Source organism: Pangasianodon hypophthalmus, chromosome 7 (assembly GCF_027358585.1).
Source record: "Pangasianodon hypophthalmus isolate fPanHyp1 chromosome 7, fPanHyp1.pri, whole genome shotgun sequence".
NCBI lineage: Eukaryota > Metazoa > Chordata > Actinopteri > Siluriformes > Pangasiidae > Pangasianodon > Pangasianodon hypophthalmus.
The window spans coordinates 5,174,697-5,195,493 of NC_069716.1; the positions used below are offsets into that span (position 1 = coordinate 5,174,697).

General features: G+C 37.1%; 1 protein-coding gene across 2 annotated transcripts in view; it reads left to right on the plus strand.

Annotated features, from left to right (window-relative positions):
- fstl5 (follistatin-like 5) overlaps nucleotides 1–19,673 on the plus strand; it is a 137,973-nt gene extending 118,300 nt beyond the window's left edge. For both annotated transcript variants that reach the window (XM_053235514.1, XM_053235515.1), the window contains exons 11-16: nucleotides 395–421; nucleotides 1,227–1,345; nucleotides 4,522–4,671; nucleotides 9,044–9,151; nucleotides 9,613–9,737; nucleotides 16,745–19,673. In XM_053235514.1, the coding sequence (XP_053091489.1) occupies nucleotides 395–421; nucleotides 1,227–1,345; nucleotides 4,522–4,671; nucleotides 9,044–9,151; nucleotides 9,613–9,737; nucleotides 16,745–17,447 (1,232 nt within the window). In that variant the 3' untranslated portion in view covers nucleotides 17,448–19,673. The remainder of the gene's footprint in view (nucleotides 1–394; nucleotides 422–1,226; nucleotides 1,346–4,521; nucleotides 4,672–9,043; nucleotides 9,152–9,612; nucleotides 9,738–16,744) is intronic.
- Nucleotides 19,674–20,797: the final 1,124 nt, after the last annotated feature.

Consider the following 20,797-nt stretch of genomic DNA (forward strand, 5'->3'; position numbering starts at 1 on the left):
TCTGCACATTTTGAGCAACCCTGGGCTAAGCATCACTGTGTTACTGTGTGTGTGTGTGTTTTAACACAGGGAAGCAGATGTAGCATATGATGACTCATAATGAGTTTGTTTGTGTGTCTGTGTATTCGCGTGTGGTTAAATGTGCGTCAGGTCCCAGGTAGCTGACCTCGAGGTAACATTGCACATTAGAGCTCATTGAGATAATTGATTGAATACACCTCTTCAGTTGGCGGTATGATGAACTCAGCAGTATCAAAACCTTGTCTCTTGTAGGCAAAGGTTAAAAAAAGAATACGAATTAGACAGGATGTGAAGTCTGTCATGTACAAGTCATCATCGAAGCCCTGAGGGATCATGAATAACTTCTTTTTTTCCCATCTATTTTCTCTTGTAGTGGCAAACATTCTGTGGAGAGAGGAAGGTATAATATATCATTTTCTCTTTCGTTACCATTCAGTCACATATCCAACCTACAGTATCTCTGTTTATTGGTTTTATTCCACATAACACTGAGATGCCAGTTTATTAGGTATACCAATATGATCTAATATTCAGTTGTCAAATCGTAAAATAAATATAAATGTATAATGTATTATATTATAAATTATAAATGTAAAATAATTTCGAAGGTGAGTTCAAACAACGTCAGGGGATTTGGAAGGAATATAGGTACAAAAAATTCTAGCAGGGATAGCTAATTAATTGAATAACATTATTTTATGGAAATCATAATGCTTGTTATATTATTATTATTATTATTATTATTATTGTTATTATTATTATTATTATTATTACAAAGTCTACAGAACTTTTCGTAATGCTCATTAAACCCTCCAATGGATTAAAAAAACTTAACCATCTGTGAAGGTGCAAGCTTTACACAGATACTATCTATCTATCTATCTATCTATCTTATTCAGATTCTTCCACAGCAGCATGCTATTTAAGTCTGACATGCAATAGATTAAAATGTCCATAATAGAGACATTACATAACAGTATTACCCACACAGCATGAACACTGTGAATTACAGTTTTACAAGCAAGATCATTTAAATTTTTTTACCCTGTGAGACAGCGTCCTCTCCCAAATCCCTCTTAAATCATGTCCTTTGATTATCTAATCAAATAAATCTTATCTAATAAACTGGAAACTCAGTGTATTTTCTAGTTCTTAAAAAAACCCTGCTGTTGTTTGCTAACCGGAGCATATCTCTCCTGCTCCAGGTCTGGGGATTGGGAATATGTTTTATGTTTTTTATGAGGACGGCATCAAAGTGATCCAGCCAGTGGCCTGTGAGATCCAGAGACACATCAAACCCAGCGAGAAGCTCCTGAGCCTGCAGGTGAGTGCTCCCATTAAAGAGGACACGTTAGTTCAATCACCTCTATGCACTAAAGAAGCCACGGGTTTCACTTCCTGTTGAGATTCTCTCTGAAACACCAGTCAACAGTATTGTTAAATATAGAAATATTATTAAATAAATGTGCGTGAATAGAAAAGAAACTATTTTTCTCCTGCTAATAGTGGACCCTTGAGAAGACCTATCTTCATCACTATATTTCTGTCAAGGACAGAATTTTTATGGCATGTTGATTCTTAAAATATTGCTACAACCTTAGCATATCAGTGTAAACTAAGCGGACAAAATACGCTTGTTTTATTGTGCAAAAACAGGATGATGATGATCAAGTGCTATTTTTTGGCACTATATTGTATAAACCTATATTGTTTAACTAAAACAAAGGCCTAGTCCTGATAAATTGATTATCACCTTTAGGACTATTCTTGATAAGCAGCCACAATATATTCACAATGTATTAGCTATTGTTAGATACTTATTTGAAGTTCTATAAGTCAGATTCAAATAATTTTGTTTTTATTTTTTCTCGTTTTTATGCTATACGTCATTGCAATTTACAGCAAAAAAATGAACTCAGACCATGAATTTCTGTCTAAGCCACCAGGAAATTCATCTTAAGCACCTGCATAAGATGAATCTGAATGCAGAGAACTTTCCCTACATATATATTAAAGTAACCTTTGAACCTAAGTTTCCTATTAAAGTCACAGACTTTGAATATGGCCGCTTATTAATGAAAACATAACTTTAAAGACAAAATGAGAGACTAATGGTACCTAGTAGTACAACTAATCACAATTAAAAGCTAATATTTGTAAAATTAATGATAAAACAGGCACAGTACATGGTAACAGTTATGTCTATAAACTTGTGGAGAATGGAAACAATAAAATAGCTTTAAAAAAGATATGGTTTGGTTCATCTGGTACATCTGGGCCTCTATCTTTTCAGAATAGTATGAGCACCTACTGACATTTGTGGTTTATCTACTCTAGATCAACATTTTTATGCCACTGCATCCCTGTTTGTGATATTTGCTGTATAAAATTATAGAGTAACAGTATTGTGCTTGTCAACATCATTAAGTGTTTTTGTTTGTTTGTTTGCTTTTCAATATCTGATTAAATTAATTGTATTAGGAGTAATTCTGCACTAATGCATTAATATGGTGGACAAATTCATATTGGGCTGCATTTAGATTTGGTGCAAAAAAAAAAAGAAAGAAAGAAAAACGTTTAGTGGACTTTAAAGGTACGATACTATTTATTCATTAATAGTGTCATATTTATGTATTTTAAATTGGCCTCAAATATCAATCCATAGTTTCTTGAGTATATTCACAGCCCAAAACATAACTTTCAGCATAAAATCAGACTATCAGACAGTGGCAATGGACTTAATACTGCTCTTTTCTTGAGCTGATATTGAGCAGGAAAAATGGGCTTAAGTCCAAGGTCAGAATTAAGTGGAACTGAGAGACACCAAAAGTCAGACAATAGTCTGAGCTCAAATCCCTAGTTATGTCATGTATACAATTTCAGTCTTAACTTCCTCACTACGAGCACTTAACTCTGAATATGATCCATCATTTACTGGTCTTTGGCTTGTGTTAGAATTTTTTTAGAGTTTGAACTAACCAACTCATACGAAAGGCTATGAAGTGTTAAGGTTAGCCTCAGGGGTGGGTTTAGTAATTGGATATTTTCTTTACCCATACTGTATGAAATCCAACTAAATCTCTCTCACTCATTATAATTCCTATGAATTTTGCATGAGATCCAGTTGTGCTCATGAAGAAGTGCTCAGAACTGAAATAATTTATGATTTTCTTTCCCATTTTTCCAATCATTTTATCTAGTTAAAACATGAATCATTCATCACCAGCTGCTGGATCTCGACTTAGGAATTTTGAAACCCTGAGTGTGTGAGTTCAAGGTTAAGACTGAGAACAGAAGACACAATGAGAGTTTTTGAGTTATGTGACCTGAAATATTTTCAGCAATGGTAGCCAACCTTCTGCATTGTAGATTCATGTAGAGGAACTTTCTACAACTTTACACAACACAGAAACGATGTGAAATTCCCTACTCCCATGCACAATATTTCAACTTGAACTGTTTAGCTCAGGACTCATTCTGAACTGTGATGCTACATCCGTGGTTCAAGAGACAAGTTCTTTTCCTGTCTCTCAGATTTTGGTGCAGTTGATAGATGACAGCGAGATTTACACAAGTTCCTAAAGGAACATTTTGATCCTTCTTTGCAGTTTTGATCAGAGCCTCTGTGTTAGCGTCGAGCCCGTCTGTGCACTGAATCCCAAAGCTTCGAGCCTTTATTAAGACATCAGTCACACGTCAGGCCGTATTGGCAGAGCTTAACACAAATGCTGTCTGGGGGGAAATGTTGGGGAATTATCCAAACAGCGTATTTTAGCTTTGTGTTTCCATTTTGCAAATATGTCCAAAAATGTACTAAACGCTAATAAAAAATTTCTCAGTTGACACTTATTGTTCAAGAACATAGTAGTGAGTTCTTTTACTGCATGAAAAATCTTCAATAAAACTTAAATATCCCAATATGTTCTTCACATTCATTCACATTTGCTGTAGTACTAAAAGCGAGGCCAGCTAGGCACACACAGAGACTGTGATTTTTTTTTTTTTTTGGTGAAATGTCCTTTGCTATGTTCATGAAAAAGTCCAGTGTTATGTTTGGGGGAAAAAAAAAAAGATGCAGTGGAAATGTAGCCTTGGTAATCATATTAAGAAGGATCTCCAAGTTACCAGCTGCAAATCACAATCTTAAGAACAGTGAAATTCCTCTTAGCGTAAGCTTATTGCAAAGCATTAGTCGTACCTATCAGAGCTTAATTTGCTGAAATTGATAGCCTTATTGCAATTTTAGCTCAGTTCAGCATACAAAATGTGCACATACAGCCTCTTCTGAGCTTCTGAGTAAACACCAATCTTATCACGCACTTCAGATAAACCCACAGGACTCATGAAGGACTAGAAATATACCACACCATATGTTTTACGTTCCTTTTTAAAGCTACTTCTTCTTTACAACAGAGCTTGTACCTGTGGAATTTAATAAAGCCCAAGATTTATTTATTGTGTATATTTTGCTGATGTGGTCTATTGTTGTTCTTTCTAAAGGAGGAAGTTTGCCCAAAAATAGAGGGAGAAGAGGAGCAGAAGTGTGTCTGGGCTTCAGCTGTGAACGTGAAGGATAAGTTTATATACGTCACCCAGCCAATGCTGAACAGAGTGCTCATCGTGGATATTCAAACCCAGAAGGCTGTTCAGGTAAGCTAGCACATCAATTATCATGTCTACACCTGCATTCTGCGAGTTCTCCGATATATTTAATGATTCTGGAAAGAAGTCCGCTGACACCACCAGAACAACACTTCCTTGCATAATTCATAAGCAGAGATTTCTAAAAGTGTATAGTTGTTGCTCTGTATCATTTTGTACAACTCTCCTAGACATGTCGTAATGTCTGATGAGCTCCATTTAAGCTATAACACCATTCCTCATGCTACAAGTAAAAAAGCAGAGCTTTTAGTCGATTCTCGCAAGTAATCATGTTGTATCCTGTCCTCAATGATAATGGAAACTTAAAAAAACATCTTTCAGCCAGACTAAGAGGCTTGTTTGCATAAAGTGAAAAGCAGTACACCCTTCACATCTTTTCCCCCAAAACTTTGCTTTATTCCTTTGGGGGAATGCTTTCTATGTAAAAATTTCTACATTTTCTACATAGATCTCAGATTTTGCTCAGCGCTGTCAAATTTTACGTTGTTCAAGCCAAGAGCACAATACACTCATCTCATTATGTACACTACATAGCCAAAAGTTTGCGGACACCTGACCATCACACCCATATGTGGTTCTTCCCCAAACTGGTGCCACAAATTTGGAATCACACAGTGGTATGTCTTTGTAGGCTGTAGCATTACAATTTCCCTTCACTGGAACTAAGGGGCACAAACCTGTGTGTGTGTGTGTGTGTGTGTGTGTGTGTGTGTGTGCGCGTGTGTGTGGTTTGTAGCATGGTCTCAGACTCTATACTTACTGATGCTTTACTTCCTTTCGTTTGATACTTAAACACGTGCTTGTTTTGTCGGCTAACAATTTAGATTTATGACCTGAAAGTTTTTCAGACCTTCAAAAACCATTCAACCTTATATTTCTCTTAATAGTGTTAATTTTGGTCCAGCTGTGACCACTGGACCTCATTTATCAATATTTAGTAAGATTGTGTGTAAGTGTGTTCATAGGCCAAGCCAAACTAGTTCCTGCCAGGTTTACAAAAAAGTTTCATAAAAACTATAGCTGAAAACAACAAAATGACCAACTAAAGAACAAGCACTAACTCTTCCTCCTTTTATAGGGTGCCATTATTTTTGTCCTAATTGAATGGCTTGTTCATGTTCAATTTTGGATTGCTTTCTTTCAGTTTACTAGTGCGCAACAATTGAATTGCACTTTCTTTTCATTAATTCATGGCTTGTTTAATTGAACTAACAGTTTGCATCCACACCCATTATTACCTATTTGGAGTGGGTGGTTTGTATAGTGGGTGGTTTGTATAAATAGTAAAACTTTGTCCACATGGTTTCATCTGGGTTCTCTGGTTTCCTCCCGCATCCCAAAAACATGATAGTAGGTGGATTAGGGACTCTAAATTACCCCTAGGTGCAAATGATTGCTTGTATGGTGCCCTTGGATCCACCAGGTCCACCTTGATCCTGATCAGGATAAAGCGGTTACTAAAGATAAATCCTTGTATTAATTTTTCCTTATGCTTGAAGAACATACATAGTTTCTTAAATTGCTTGGTCAGGTTCTACAAATTCATCTTCGGTAAGAGCTTTGTCCTGGTCAGGGTTGCAGTGGATGAGTGTGAGTTGGGAATACACCCTGGATGGATGGAATGGAACACCAGTCCATCAAATGAAAAATTTCATGAAGAAGCTCACTGTTCACCCAATAGCAAACATTTTCTGGAGTTTAAATGCCCAAGTAAGTCTTGATATAAGGCCAGACGGAATCACAAATTATCTGAGAATTATAATTACTGGCCACAACGGCATTAGGACAGAGACAGAATGACGATCAAGGCTGTAGATTTCGAGATTCATTGCCGTCAGGGTCTCGACCGTGTGCAAGTCCTGCTTGGCAGGAAGCTGGAAAGAAGCTGGCGGGTGTGTCAAATGGATAAATCTTCCTTTCTGTCTTTGCTAATGCCCCGATTGGCGCCAGCAGGCGTCTCTTTTCCTGCCAGGCCTCCCCTGGAGACTTCAGGAAGCCTCTTGTTGGGGTCATATGCTTGTTATTTGGTCACCTGGAGATTTGGCTTCATTATCTCAGATTAGCAAGTGCTAATTAGCCACCTGAGCCAGCAGAGACTGAGAAGCTTTTCAAATATTTGTTCAAAACAGCAAAAGAATGAAGTTATACATTTGACTTCTGAATATATCCAGAATTTTTCATAAAAGAAAGCAAGAAAAAAAAAGATTTCCAAGCAGCAGTGTCACCTGGCCAAAGTTTAGAATCAGTGTGCCAGTCTAATCCTCTGAAGATGGAGAGAGGAACTGAAACACAGCATGCACATCTGTTCTCCCTGATGACGGCATGCACAGGGACTCGAGTCTGTGTCAACAAAGCCTCATGCTCCTTCAGCCCACATAAACATCCACTCTTCCTCCAGTCTCCTATCCAGACTGCAATCTTGTATGTTGTCAAATTATCCTGCGTCAAGTACCTTTAATATTTCACCCATCTGAAATATGATCATTTCAGATCCGTTCACTTCAAGTGTGTAGTGTGTGAAATTGGCACAAAAACCATTTCCCAGCGAAGGACACATATATATCACTGGGTGACCAGGAAAAGGGAACAGCGAGCAGTCACTTTCAGGGTGCCATTACAAAACGTGTGATTGTATTCATAAAAAAACTTCCATATACATGTTCTTTTGGAAATGAATTGCTTTCTAGCTGTAGAGTGTGTTAGTGCATTTACATTAGTGAAAGTGTGAAGTGTTTTCAATCATAGTCCTGGAATACCCTCGCCCTGTACATTTCGTTGCTTTTTCCCTACGATAACACACCCATTTTGACTCAGTTCAAGTGTATTTTAATGAGCCCTTTTCACAAAAAACAGAATACGTAGTAGATGCAGGTTTTCTGCTGTGCCTTGCGGATGATTTTTTTCAAATATTCAAGAGTAAAAGTAAATAACTGATAAAATTGTAACTGATTAAAATTTAACACTTTGGACAAGATTTGTTTGTTTGTTTATTGAATATTCTGCTCTGACGAAACTTGATTTTTGGCTTGTTGGTCAGCTAATATTTAATAAACCTGTTGGAATGAATTCTAAAGGTGGCATTAGCAATAAAACGAAACTAGCAAATTTACCACACTTAAAGCTAATTGTGTTGTCAAAGCTAACTGGATGTCTTAAAGAAGGAAATACATTTCTTAAAAAAAAACAAAAAAAAAAAAAAAAAAAAAACATAAGCACAGGAAAATTGGGAGAAAAAAAATCTTATGAATTTGTGTATCATCCATTTTGAAATAATAATAATAAAAAAAAAAACAGAAAACGGCTTGTTTTCTATTTAGCCAATTGTTGCCCAATGCATTCACAAAAAAAAAAAAACTTTTCCTATTTTAGCAGACAATTTAGACTATATATTGAATTTTAAGAGGATATTTGGCAAGTTTATCTGTTTTGACCCAGATGAAAGGAGGACAAGTGAATGACAACTTGCCAGAAATGGCAGAGGTCAGGTTGAAAAACGAGGATATATGATATTGCATGCTCAACAGATTTACCTCATTTATCGACCTGGCCATTTCCATTTCTAGCAGAATATCATCCACTTTTTCTTTCCTTCTCAAATTGTGTTCTTGGTAAAATCTGTGGACGCTCATGGTTGAGCATTCCTCTACACTGATTTGAGACAGATTACCAGACATGTTGGTGTACATAATTCCATCAGCAACTCCATATACGATGATGCCATCTTTCTAACATCTTTTAGCTACTTTCTCAGGGTCTTCCCTATTCAAAGCCTTCCACTTTTGGTGACCTTGAAATGGGTTTTTGTAGAGTTTCATTTTTTATATTTCGCAATTTACTGTTAAGGATTGAAAATAGGAAATGGAAAATGTTGGTTTGCAGAAATAAAATGGAAAAAGCAATAAATGTTTTTTTCGTTTTCTGGGTTTTTTTTAGCTTTCAAAACAGATATGGCTTGAAAGGATGATACACAGATTCTCGTGGCATGAGATATTTTGAGTACTTTGAAGGTTTAAATGAAAGTGTAAGAAGTATAAAGTGGGTTTTTTTTGGTAAATTTACTTGGGTAAGAGTACTAATATTTGATTTAATCTTTAAATCATACTTCATTACATTAACAAAGTACATTTCCTCAGATATTTTCCACCCATGGTTCTGAGGATGTTCATATCCTATAATAAGTGTAAGATTAGAGTGAAATTGTGACACGAGTCATGTTCAAATTCAGATTCATTCCTATTCATTCCATTCTTTCAGACTTTATTATGAAGTTTGTTAGCAAAGCATGCTAAAAAAGAAAGAAAAAACTAACTAATGCGGTTGATTTGCATGTAATGATTTGACCTTGTTTTCTTGTTCGCAGACTGTGAGCACAGACCGAGTCCCAGTGAAGCTCCATTATGATAAGTCACATGACCAAGTGTGGGTTCTAAGCTGGGGGGATCTGGAGAAGAACTTTCCGACACTCCAGGTAAAAAAAAAAAAACAAAACACATCTTTCACATGACACTGCTCTCACTATTAAAGATACAAATCAAATTTATGAGTTCGCTAATCCCAAGATCTTCTGCCGCCGCCCACATCTGTCACTCAGCCCCTCTTAAGTGAATATCATGCCTTATTAACGATAGCTCTCAAACTAGAGTGGAGGAACGTTCTCACACACAGCTCCCAACCTCCTCCCCTAGTCCCTGAACGATTTCTGCTGACATTTTCAGGCCATCCACAAACGATGTAACATGATTGAATCAGTATACAAGGAAACCCCTGTGGAGATACATTTCAAATTACAGCTCCAAATAAAGCTGTAAGCGATGAGCTTCCCAATGCAGAAAGATCTTTGTGTGATAGATGATATCTTAAAGCTGCCATGCCAGTGAGAAGTACTAGTCCAGTACAAATATGTCACATGGTTCTCTTATTGTGTGATAGGTGATCAAGCAGGCTAGTGGTGGTACGTCCCACCACACCATCCACACCCCACCAGTGGGCCACCGCTTTGACCGTGTGGAAGACTTCTTCATCCCTCCATCAAGCCTCATCATTAACCATATCAGGTATGGCGGAATGATGGACCGACAGATGGGTCACGTGTCCATGGTCTTTCGCACAGCAAGTCTTATTCTTGCTTCAGTGGATATTCTCACCTTGATACAGTAGATTTGTACCTAAGAACTACTGCTGTAATCATAAACACTTGTTCTCATCCCAGGACTCTTTAACATACTACTCTACTCATATTTACAACACACTCAGTACTGTTTGTGTTTTAGTATACAATTGTAGAGTAATGATTTATAATCCCACTCTCCAGGGTCACCCAGAAACTCAACTCAAGGAATAACATTTAAGATATACTAGATGGCATAAGTATGTAAAGATAAGCAGACAGCCGGTAAAAATTAGGGGTGTAATGATTGGACGGTTTGGAACAATGGAACAATTTGGAAGGCAATGATTAACATGAATCAAGGGAACAATCATAAATCAATTATAATTGATTATACTTGATGAAACTAGTGTGTAAAACATTCATATTTTTAAACTGATGTGGTAATAGGCTAGCAAGGTGATTTGCCTATAAATTCAGTGGTATTATTACACCATTTGATGATACCTCTGAATCTGCCATGGTATCATTATATTAGTATATATATTATATAGTATATTATATTAGTATATATATTATTATACCATGGCAGATTCAGAGGTATCATCAAATGTCGAATCATGGCCTCAAGAATCGAAAGTGCATCATAGCAGATTGTATCAGCAAATATTGAATCATTGCCTTATGAATGAAAATCATATTGTAGCAGATTCAGTGACATTGTTAAATATCAAATTGTTGCCTTAAGAATTTAAATCATATTGAAGGAGATTTAGTCGTATCGTCAATTATGGAATCGTTGCCTTATGAATCAAAATCGAAATCGTATCAGATTGTATCATAGCAGATTCAGGGCAGAATCACAGCTTTAATCGAAATTATATATTGTTGAAGCTTGATATTTACACCCCTAGTAAAAATTGCTGAAAAACCAAATAAAAATACATTATTTGGAATGAACAGATGATTTTTTTAAACAAATAGAAATACAGATAAGAATAGGAGGAGCACTATTTTTTTTTTTTTTTTTTTTTAGCAAGCTTGCCAGAAAGCTTCACAGGGCAGCACATGAGGTTTTTACTTTACTTTTGCATGTGAGTGGTCAGAAACACATTTCTTCACATTTCTTCACAATGCATTTACAGCGATGCATTTACAGCATTCATTCGTTCATTCTTACTAACTTCCTGGTCACAGAGATTTCCCTGAAAATTAAAGCATAACAAATTATACTAAGTAATTATAATTATAGCAACAATCTTGTCTGTATTTTGGGAAAAGAACCAAATAGATTTGTTGGAAAATGTAGCAGGCAGGTACAAAAAAAATAGTAACTGCAGACAACAAGGGGGAAAAAAGATCCTTTGGGTTTAAACCTGAAGTGGCCACACCCACTTTGGGTTTAAATTTGAAAATAGATACAGATACAAATATATTTGGAGCACTAAACAGATAAAGATACATATAGTGGCATTGTGGTACACTCTTAATATAAAGCATAGAACAGTTGAACAGTCCAGAGTAGTAAATAAGGACAGGCCATAGAGAGAAATGTTCAGTTGTGCTAATTTACCATATCCAGACACGCTAGCTCACATCACACTGATGGATTGACATTTGGCCCATATTATCCAATATAATGCATTCATAGTCACTTGCATTTGGATAAATCTTAGATAGTCAGAGACAAGAGTGCAGAGATTAAACCCTGAATAAACAGTGCTTGGGAAAGAAATATCTCATTTGATTTGATTGAATCCAGGATGAAGATTACTGAGCATGTACCTCTGAGCCTCTTCTTCTGTTCTGCCTACAGATGGATGTTTGTCTATGATCCGATGCCATGCTAATGATAATGATTCTATGGCAAACTGGTGTAAGCTAAAAAAAAATAAATAAAAAAACACACTGAGGGTTTTTTTTTTTTAACTGTGAATACAATATTGCTATACAGATACATAAATTATGCATTAAACCTTCTCTAATTGGGTAAAAAATTGCTATGACCACTGTAATCTCATCAATACAAATCAAGTGTTAAAAGATTTCCCTGAAAATTAAAGCATAACAAATTATACTAAGTACTTATAATTATAGTGTTAAAGATACATTCTGTGTCTTTAGAGGGTAACAAATATGAGCTGGTGGCAGTACATGCCATGTTTATTTAGTTTTTTTAAGCACTGACAAATCCATTATAACAGTCCAGACAAGCTAAGATTAGAACTAGAAAATACAATGAACTTGGGTAAGCAAAACACAGTTAAGACTTCGAAAAAACGACAAGTACACTCATTATATTGACTATAATAAATGCTGTCTAGGTCCAATCAGAGCTTGCTGAGATAGGACATCCATCTATAATTTTGTGTATTTATCCTCCATTGTCATACATTTGTTTCCCATAATTCTGTGCAGCAGCCACAACTTTCCCTATGGAAGTAATTTTCAGGAGTTGCACAGGCATACGTTAATGGCATTAGATGGCAGTGATTGGTCAAGGCATGTTGCTCCAGGAAAAAAAAAAAAAAAAAAAATAGGATGTTGATTTTAGAAGTATGTCCTAATTGAAAAGGTTACAGATTATTCACTGTTATTTCCAACGGTTATTCATTCATTCTTATCTTCTGTAAGAGCTTCATCCTGGTCAGGTTCGTAGTAGATCCGGAGCCTATCCCAGGAGGTGGGAATACAGCCTGGATGGGATGCTAATCCATTGCAGAACACCATTCAGATACTCATTAACTCCTAGGGACAATTTCACACAGCCAGTCCACCTACTGGCATGTTTTGTGAGGTAGGAGGAAACCGGAGAACCCAGAAGAAACCCACACAGACACAAGGAGAACATATGAAAACAAAAGAGGTGGGAGGCAGCAATGCTAAATACTAAATGTACTATGTGGAACCAAACAACAGAAGTTTACCAGTCAGATCAGACTCCAGTTGGAACCTTTTAGGAAGCCAAAAGCTTTTTTCTACACTCTTAGGGGAAAAAATCTATATCTTTGATTTGTCTGTCTGAGGGAACTTTCAGAGGAGGTTCCAGCTGAACGCTCATACTTATCCAAAGAACCCTTAAGGAACCTTTCCTTATCCTCTTGTTTCAGTAAATGATTCATATACCACTATTTGTTCTCACAATAACTTCAGAGGTCCACAAAATAGTGCTTTAGATTCATTTGTAAGTCTGAGCAAGGAGCACGGCTTTTATCACTCATAATGATAACACACACAAGGCTTAGTGCTATCAAGGCCTCTAATGAAGCCTCACACACAGACACACACGTTCATTTACATGGTTAAGTCCATCGACACAGGAGCCTGGTGAAAGGTCTTGTATTTACAAAAATTACAAAGTTACAAATGGTTAAGACCTTGCATGTTATAATTCGATGAATACTTTGTGGAGCAGGTTGTCCTGATGATTATTCCACAATATGTTCCTTCTTTGAGCTTTCTCTTTACCAGAACTGCAAACTCAATCTCCTGTCAGCCTCTGGCTACCAGACTGTCTACGCCTGAGCTTTCTACCTTCAAAGTGTGATGACATTTAGCAGGGTTGTCCTCTTCCTGACTCTCCTCACTGCATAATGTGTCTCAAAGCTTTAGGTTAGCAGCATGTTAAATGAGGACAGTGTACAGGAATGGAGATTTCCTCCAGTGAGCTTCACCCGGTGGCCTAGGCTGAATTAAACACACAGCATCACAGCGCTTGGAAGCTGGAGAATGCATTTAAAATCTATTACGTGGTGGTAATCAAAATAAAATGAGAAAATACGAAAGAAAATAACCATCTGTGCTGTTTATGAATGTTTCAATGTCTAGACGATCATCTAGTAGAAAATAGAAGGCAACTAATTGACCTAAATGTCTCCTCTGATTGACTTCGATGATTTCCTGAGCGCATCTCGTACTTAATAATGTACTAGAGAATGAATGCGTAAAATTTTATAAGCTATTACTTTCCAGATGTATAGGTACTTGACCAAGATTACATGCAGCCTAATAACAGCCCTGATTCATAATATGCTCGTGCTGAACAGCATAATATTCATAAATTTCATATTTAACAATCAGTCCAAAAACCCTTTGCAAATAGGAGTGGATCCTGTTTTAATATAAAATTCTCTAATGCTGGGCTTTGCGCACATTGGTATTCAGACGTAGGTATAGTGGAGTTTGCCTGAAGCATAGGTATGGCTCAGTTGCACATGATTTTGACTTTGGACTTTGAACTGTTTCATTTTTCTCATACAATTAACTGTCAGCGCACAATAAAAATACTTAAATGCAAAATAATAGGATGTGCTGGATCAAGTGCTATTTTATAAGCAGCCATATAATGAGAGTGGAAGCCAAGAGACCATGATGGCTGTTTCTTCATATTTCTTGAAGAAGAAATATTTCTGATTCACGTTTTACCATGACGCAATGTAAAAAGGGATAATTATCAGATTTTTTAAAAATTAAACTGTTATAACAAAAATAATAATAAAAAGCACAGTGAAACATAAGGACTGTACAATTAGAATGCTCTTTCAGAAAATATTTTGATATTTCAGCTCACATGAATAGTTCATTCAGAAGACTCATACAAGTTCCTTAAAAATGAAAGCCATGGTGCAATTTCAAACAACTTGCCAGATTCATTTACAACCTTCAGACCTTCTCAATAATAAAAAAAAACAACCTTCGCTACTCTTATTCATCAAATCCACAGACTTTCTATCAGGCTTTTATGAGTAAAGTATTATTTTTTTCAATTTCATTTCTTTATTGCTGGAAATAGCAAATGCTCTAAATAGAAGTTTGGCAATAAACTTCTTTCCCTTATTAGTTTTAGTTTATAAAGAATGCACTGAGGAGCCTGTTGTGAAAATCAAAGAGGAATATTCATTTAAAAACCAGTTCCATTAAACAATCTACACTGGGGGTGAATAAGTCATGGAAAGTTGAAAAATATACATAACAGCATAATTGTTCATGTTGGGATAGAAGCACAGCCAGGCAAGATTTCTTCTTATTATTTTTGTTACAGGGTTGGACATCATAACCCATCATCATCGAAGTTGTTATATTTATTATTGAATATGTATAAGTATTGGTCTATTTGTTTGGTCACTTAAATTGAATAGGTTTAATACCAAACCTCAATAAATAAAAAAAACAAGCTGCCTATAAAAAATGTCAACTTGGAACTTCAACCTTGTTTAGTCCAACTGGTAGACCTGTTTCATGTGAGCTCGAGCTATACTGGTGCAGGGATTCACATTATTCTGTGGTTCCTATGCTGGAAAAGTTACTTCTTGGGTAAAAAGTAATCAAAAAGGACGATACTCATGCATGATAAAAGTCCAAGACAGCATAAATAGCTGATCTCTGAGTACATATGACTCTATGAGCAATGGCATTACTTTGTCCCCTGTCAATGAGAGCGACGCTATACAGTCATGGATGTGTGTGAGCTCATGTATGTGGAAGAGGGTTGACAGCATTTTCCTTCAATCGTGTGACTTGAGGCATGAGCAGCATTACTGAAAGATGTGGAAGCATGTGCTGGTAGCTGATGTGTCATTGCAGAGAGCTAGCTAGTGATTGAAACTTGGCAAATGACCAATTAGGGGGAAAAAGAACAGCACAGTAAAACTTTCATGGTGAAACTGTGGAATATGTCTATGAAGAATTGATACACTTTGGACTTCTGGGTTGGATGATGTCCTAAAATATTTTCATTTGCCATTTAGCAATGGCTGCTCCAGGGGTTTAAGCTTGTATAAACTAGAAACCTAAAAGATAAAAATATTGGAGTCTCCCATACGCACAGATTCAGTAAGTAGAATTCTAGCATGCAGGCTTTTTGGCTTAAGGTCATAACAGACAGATTGCATCAGCCAATCAATGGAGCAGATTCTCCTTGTCAGTCTGACCAATTCAGCAGGCACATTTTAAAGAACAGTATATCAGCTGGAAGACAGCAGGTCTGAAGTGCTTGGCAAGATTGATCAAAGGCCATTCAGATTTAATTGTGTCTTTTCAGCTGCTGATATACTGCCAATGTTTTTCCTTTCTTTTAATATTTGCCTGACATGGCAAGTAGTTTTAGTAGCCTTGCTGGATTTTTGAAAAATGTACCAAGTCCATTACAATGCCAGACACTAGCAAGAAAAAAACCCCTCAAAGATATGGCAGTAAAACTAATTGGTGAGTTCCTCTTTCACCCTAAAGGTTTAGACTCTGCTTATTAGACTTGGTATGTCTCAGTTCATGATCTGATTAGTGCGATTCGCTCCGGAACTGGCCACAGTTATTGGAAAGCACACTGCAGTCTGCTAAGCCTGAGGGTAGATCTATGTCTCTGCAGGTGTCTTCCACAGAGCTTTATCCACTTTGGACACTTGTTAAAATTTATTCTCCACAAATTGTAGCTGACTTAATGTTTATAAAAATGGTTGCAAGGTATTCCATTCGATTCAGATTTATTTGTGCAGCACTAGGTATCGTCATAAAGTTTCTTCAGAGAAATTTGGATCCGTAAAGAGCAAGCCAGAAGCAACAGAGGAAATTGGTTAAGTTGATATGAGGAAGGAATCTGGAGATGAACCAGGCTCAAAAGGGAACCCATCCTCTTCCAGGTGATCCTCTCCTGGGTGTCTTCTATACTATAAAGTCAAACAGTAGTAAGTGTGCTGAAAGGATGCCCACTATGAATATATTGTCCTGGGATTTGCAAAGGACAGTCTTTATGATTACAGCAGCAGTTCTTATGTACAAATCTACAGTATCCAGGTGAGCTTATCCACTGAATCAAGGGTAGGACTCGGGTATTAACTGTTTTTTGGGAAGTGTACGTTTTTAAGGTGTTCATGTGGGACCATCAACTCCAGCTCAAGGTGAGTCACAATTTCAGAAAGCTCCAAGAAAGTCATCTAAGGAATGTCTCCTTTGTTGTAGGTTCGGAATGGTCCTCCATAAGAAGGAGCCAGCACTGCATAAGATAGACCTGGAGACCACCTCTTATGTGAAGAACATCAGCTTGCATGAGTATGACTGCATTCCACAGTCCCTGGCCTACACCCACTTGGGGGGTTACTACTTCATCAACTGCCTTCCAGATTCAACCGGTGCTGTGCGTCCTCAGCTTATCGTTGATAGTGTAACAGACAATGTAATTGGGCCTAATGGTGATGTTAGCGGTACTCCTTATGTCTCACCTGATGGCCACTACCTAGTGAGTGTGGATGATCAGAATGGCATGATGCGCCTGCAGTCCATTTCAGTGCGTGCCGAAATCGGACGACCCTTCGACATCCACACCAACCTGCATCTCTCAGACCTGGCCTTTATGCCCTCGTTCACTGAGATCCACCAGTACAACGTGTTCGGTAGCTCGGGCCAGCAGACAGATGCCCTGTACGTAGAGCTCAGCACTGGCAATGTCAAAATGATCAAGAGCCTGAAGCTGCCCACACCATGGAGTCAGTGGCGCTGGAACCGCAAGAACCGTGTTATGACATCGAGCGGCCTCTTCGGACAGTACCTCATGAGCCCCTCACAGAGTTCGCTGTTCATTCTGGACGGATGGCTAGACAAGCTCAACTGCGAAATCACTGATGTACCAAAGGGGAACACTGTGGTGTGGGTTGGGGAGGCCTAGGCTATCGAAAGAGGCTTTTGTGTCAAAACCAACAAATACAATTGCACTGAATTTGGTCTGTGTTTAATTTATTGAGAGAGAAACTCAAGTAATATGAAAAAAATACAAATTGACTGTTCTAAAACACTGTATCGGGTAAGGGAACTTTATTCAAAAGTAGAGTGGCATATGCTTGTTTTTGTATGCACTGGGTATGTGAAATAGCTCACTATTAGTTACGCCTTAATTAGATCAAATTAGCCCTAGCATCTAAAGGAATTTATTACAAGAGCGTTTCATTTTCAGGCACAATGATAGCTATAAATATATTCACCCAATCAATTTGAATTATAGCATAATCATTATATTTCCTGGAAAAATTTACATCGAGGCAAATATATGTTTATTTTAAACACTTGATACTATTTTCTCTTCCTATCCCCTCTAGTCCTGTCCTTAAAACACAATCACATGCATGTTTGGGCCCACGATATTGCCTGTGCCTTGTACTCATGCAAATAGAAAAATAAAAAAAAAATCAAAGTAACAGCTCCCTTTCAGACAGTGGATAACAACCTCCGTGAATTTCCTGCACAGAGAGAAAAAGGCCAATAACATTAAATTCCATTTCAAACCTTTAAACCCCTCAGCCCTTAATTAAAATGGCCACTCACTGCGAGACGTCAAACCTGAGACATCCGTTCTAAAATCAGCATGACAGATTTAAATCTCTAAATTAAGATTTTAGACATCATAGGGGCTCGGTGAAGAATGTGCAATTTCAGGTTTTAAGCTACATCACGGGCCATTTTGGATTTAAAAAGGCGCAAGAAAGAAAATCCCTTAATACTGGTTAGGCTAGTGAATCATTTATTTATATCACTGGCTCATAGAAAAGATAGATGATTATTTCTTGGCAGAATGTAATGTGTTTGCCAAGTTTAGGGACAAGCAACGAAAATAACAGCTGTTTTGCAAACTGGAGCTTTGGAGTTGGTTTTCAATAAATTCTACAGTGTGTAATTTGGTGTAGTGTGTTTGGTTAGATGAGCTTTGGGTGCATTTAAGTGGAGATTTGACAGATTTAACAGATCCTTAAGATGAGCAGATAAACATCCTTAGTGTAGTGAAGAGGAAGCACAAAGATGTGTGCACATGATGTTGAATTTTCTCCTCGATGGCCAGAGTCTATGCATTTTCACTGACACTCAAACCAGGAGGCTGTGCTTGGCTTGAGCTTTCGTCACATTATTGCGTTTATTCTACGTGTTCTTGAGTAATTGGACTTTTTTTCTCCCTGTGTATTTAAGCTTAAATCTTTTTTCTCAGATTTGGTTTAAGGGCGTTTTCACACTTGGTTTTGGGCTTGTTTGGGGAAGGTGCTTTTCACACAGAATTCCTTCCTAACTGTGGATCGATTGCGCAGTTCCATCCATCACTTTTGTGCACGCAGGTTTGCAAAATGGTAGGCACTAGGTTCATCTGGTTGCTGTTTTGTTTTTAGTATTTTCCTTTGGTATCTACATTTAAGCAGCAAAGAACAGCACTTTTTGGCTGCATGGTTTGTTGTCATGCTGGAATACCTGCAAACATGGAGCCATTTCTATAACAACCACAACAACCCTTTCCCCTTCCATCACCAAACTTGAAACAGGAAGTAACATGACAAGTTGACCCAGGTTACTCGGCGTGCGGATTCGAGAGCGGTTAGCTTCCGTACCTGATGTGGACCACACCACAGTTTGGTGGAAGCGAAGCCCAGACTACCATTTTCAACAGGACCAGGGATCAGTTCTCCATCTCGAAAACAGCTTTCACACTCCACCAAAAATGCAAGCGTGAAAACGACCTAAAAGAATATCAGGCCACTCTGTTAACCTCATTTTTTTAATTTTACACCAACAGATTCCTCTCTGTGGCTTAGTTTTTGCGTTCTGTACATAGCAGAAAGGTGTATGTGCCGTAGTTTCGCTAAAATCATCCTCATACGCTTCAGATAACTGAACTCCCCACTCCTCTTTTTTAAAACAAGATAACACTTACTGCATTGTTCTTTGTTCCACAAATAAGCGAGTACATTTTCTGATGTCCTATCCAGACGTTTCAGCTCCATGTAGCCATGTATATTGATTTGTGTGCTTGTTATTTATGTAGATAAATCATGCTTGACACTTTACCAGCTAAATAAAGCCTATAACTTTAAAACCTTTTTCCAACTCTCTTTTTCCCCTCTATGACTTCAAATAATAAAGAATTCAAATGGAACAATCGAGTGAGACCGCATTCATCTTTAAAATCACAATTTTGTCCAGAATGTGTGTCGAACACTGTGGTGAAATTTAATGAATGCGCTTGCTTCTTTTCAAGGGAATTACCTCAGTTCAGTGGTTTAATTATGCTTTCATTATTTAACACAATGGGAATGGAGTTTAAAGAAGTACACTGAAAAGTAGAGAGTAAAATAGCATGTGCAGTGCCAGGAGAGAACAAAGTGGACAGCTGTAACACTAATACCTTTTATACCACACCGCTGCTGAATTCTTGATTCTGATTGGTCAGATTAGTTTTCTATAACAGCAGCTTTGAGAGTAGAGATGGCTGTAATTCAACTCACAGGTTTATATTAATGCACTTGTTCGAATTCATTATTATTTCATTATACTCTCAGAGATAAAGGTACCAAACTGTACTTGTCTTTGTTGCTGTGGTCAAAGGTCCAATAATGTCTCTTAATAAGTATGCTATATTCACATTTCCAGGTGAAATATACATATTAATGTGACACGGAAAAGGTTGATGTACTTATAACCAGACAGGGACTTGTATGGCAAACCTCGACATAAAAAGATTTTTTATTATTATTATTTTTTTTTTAAATCTATAATTGTTGAGATGACGTTTTCTGTAAGGAGACATTTATTTAACAGTTATGGAAGGAGTCTCCAGTGTCAGAGCTTTGTAACAGTCAGAGGTAAAGCTGTAACTTCAGGTTATCCAATATGGGATACCATTCTTGTTAACGCGACCAGCTGCATTTATTATTTTAGCTTATTAACTTCATAAGGGAGAAAAAAAAGAGAGACTGCTGAAGAACTAGCTGTTATAATGTAAGTGATAATCAGAACTTATTCCACAACAATAAATGTAACTATAATTGGATGAAACTTATTTTAAAAAAATGGTAACTGTAGGTTTGCGGACATTCCACAACATTGTGTAAAACTATAAATGAATAAAAACTATGATGAGTTGTTTAATAAATTAAAATTGGAATCATTGGCACATTACTGTGGTATAAAAGAAATCAAAGACTCGGAGATGTCCTGTGGAAAATAATCAACTTTGTGGTGGTAAAAGTAACTCTGCTTTGT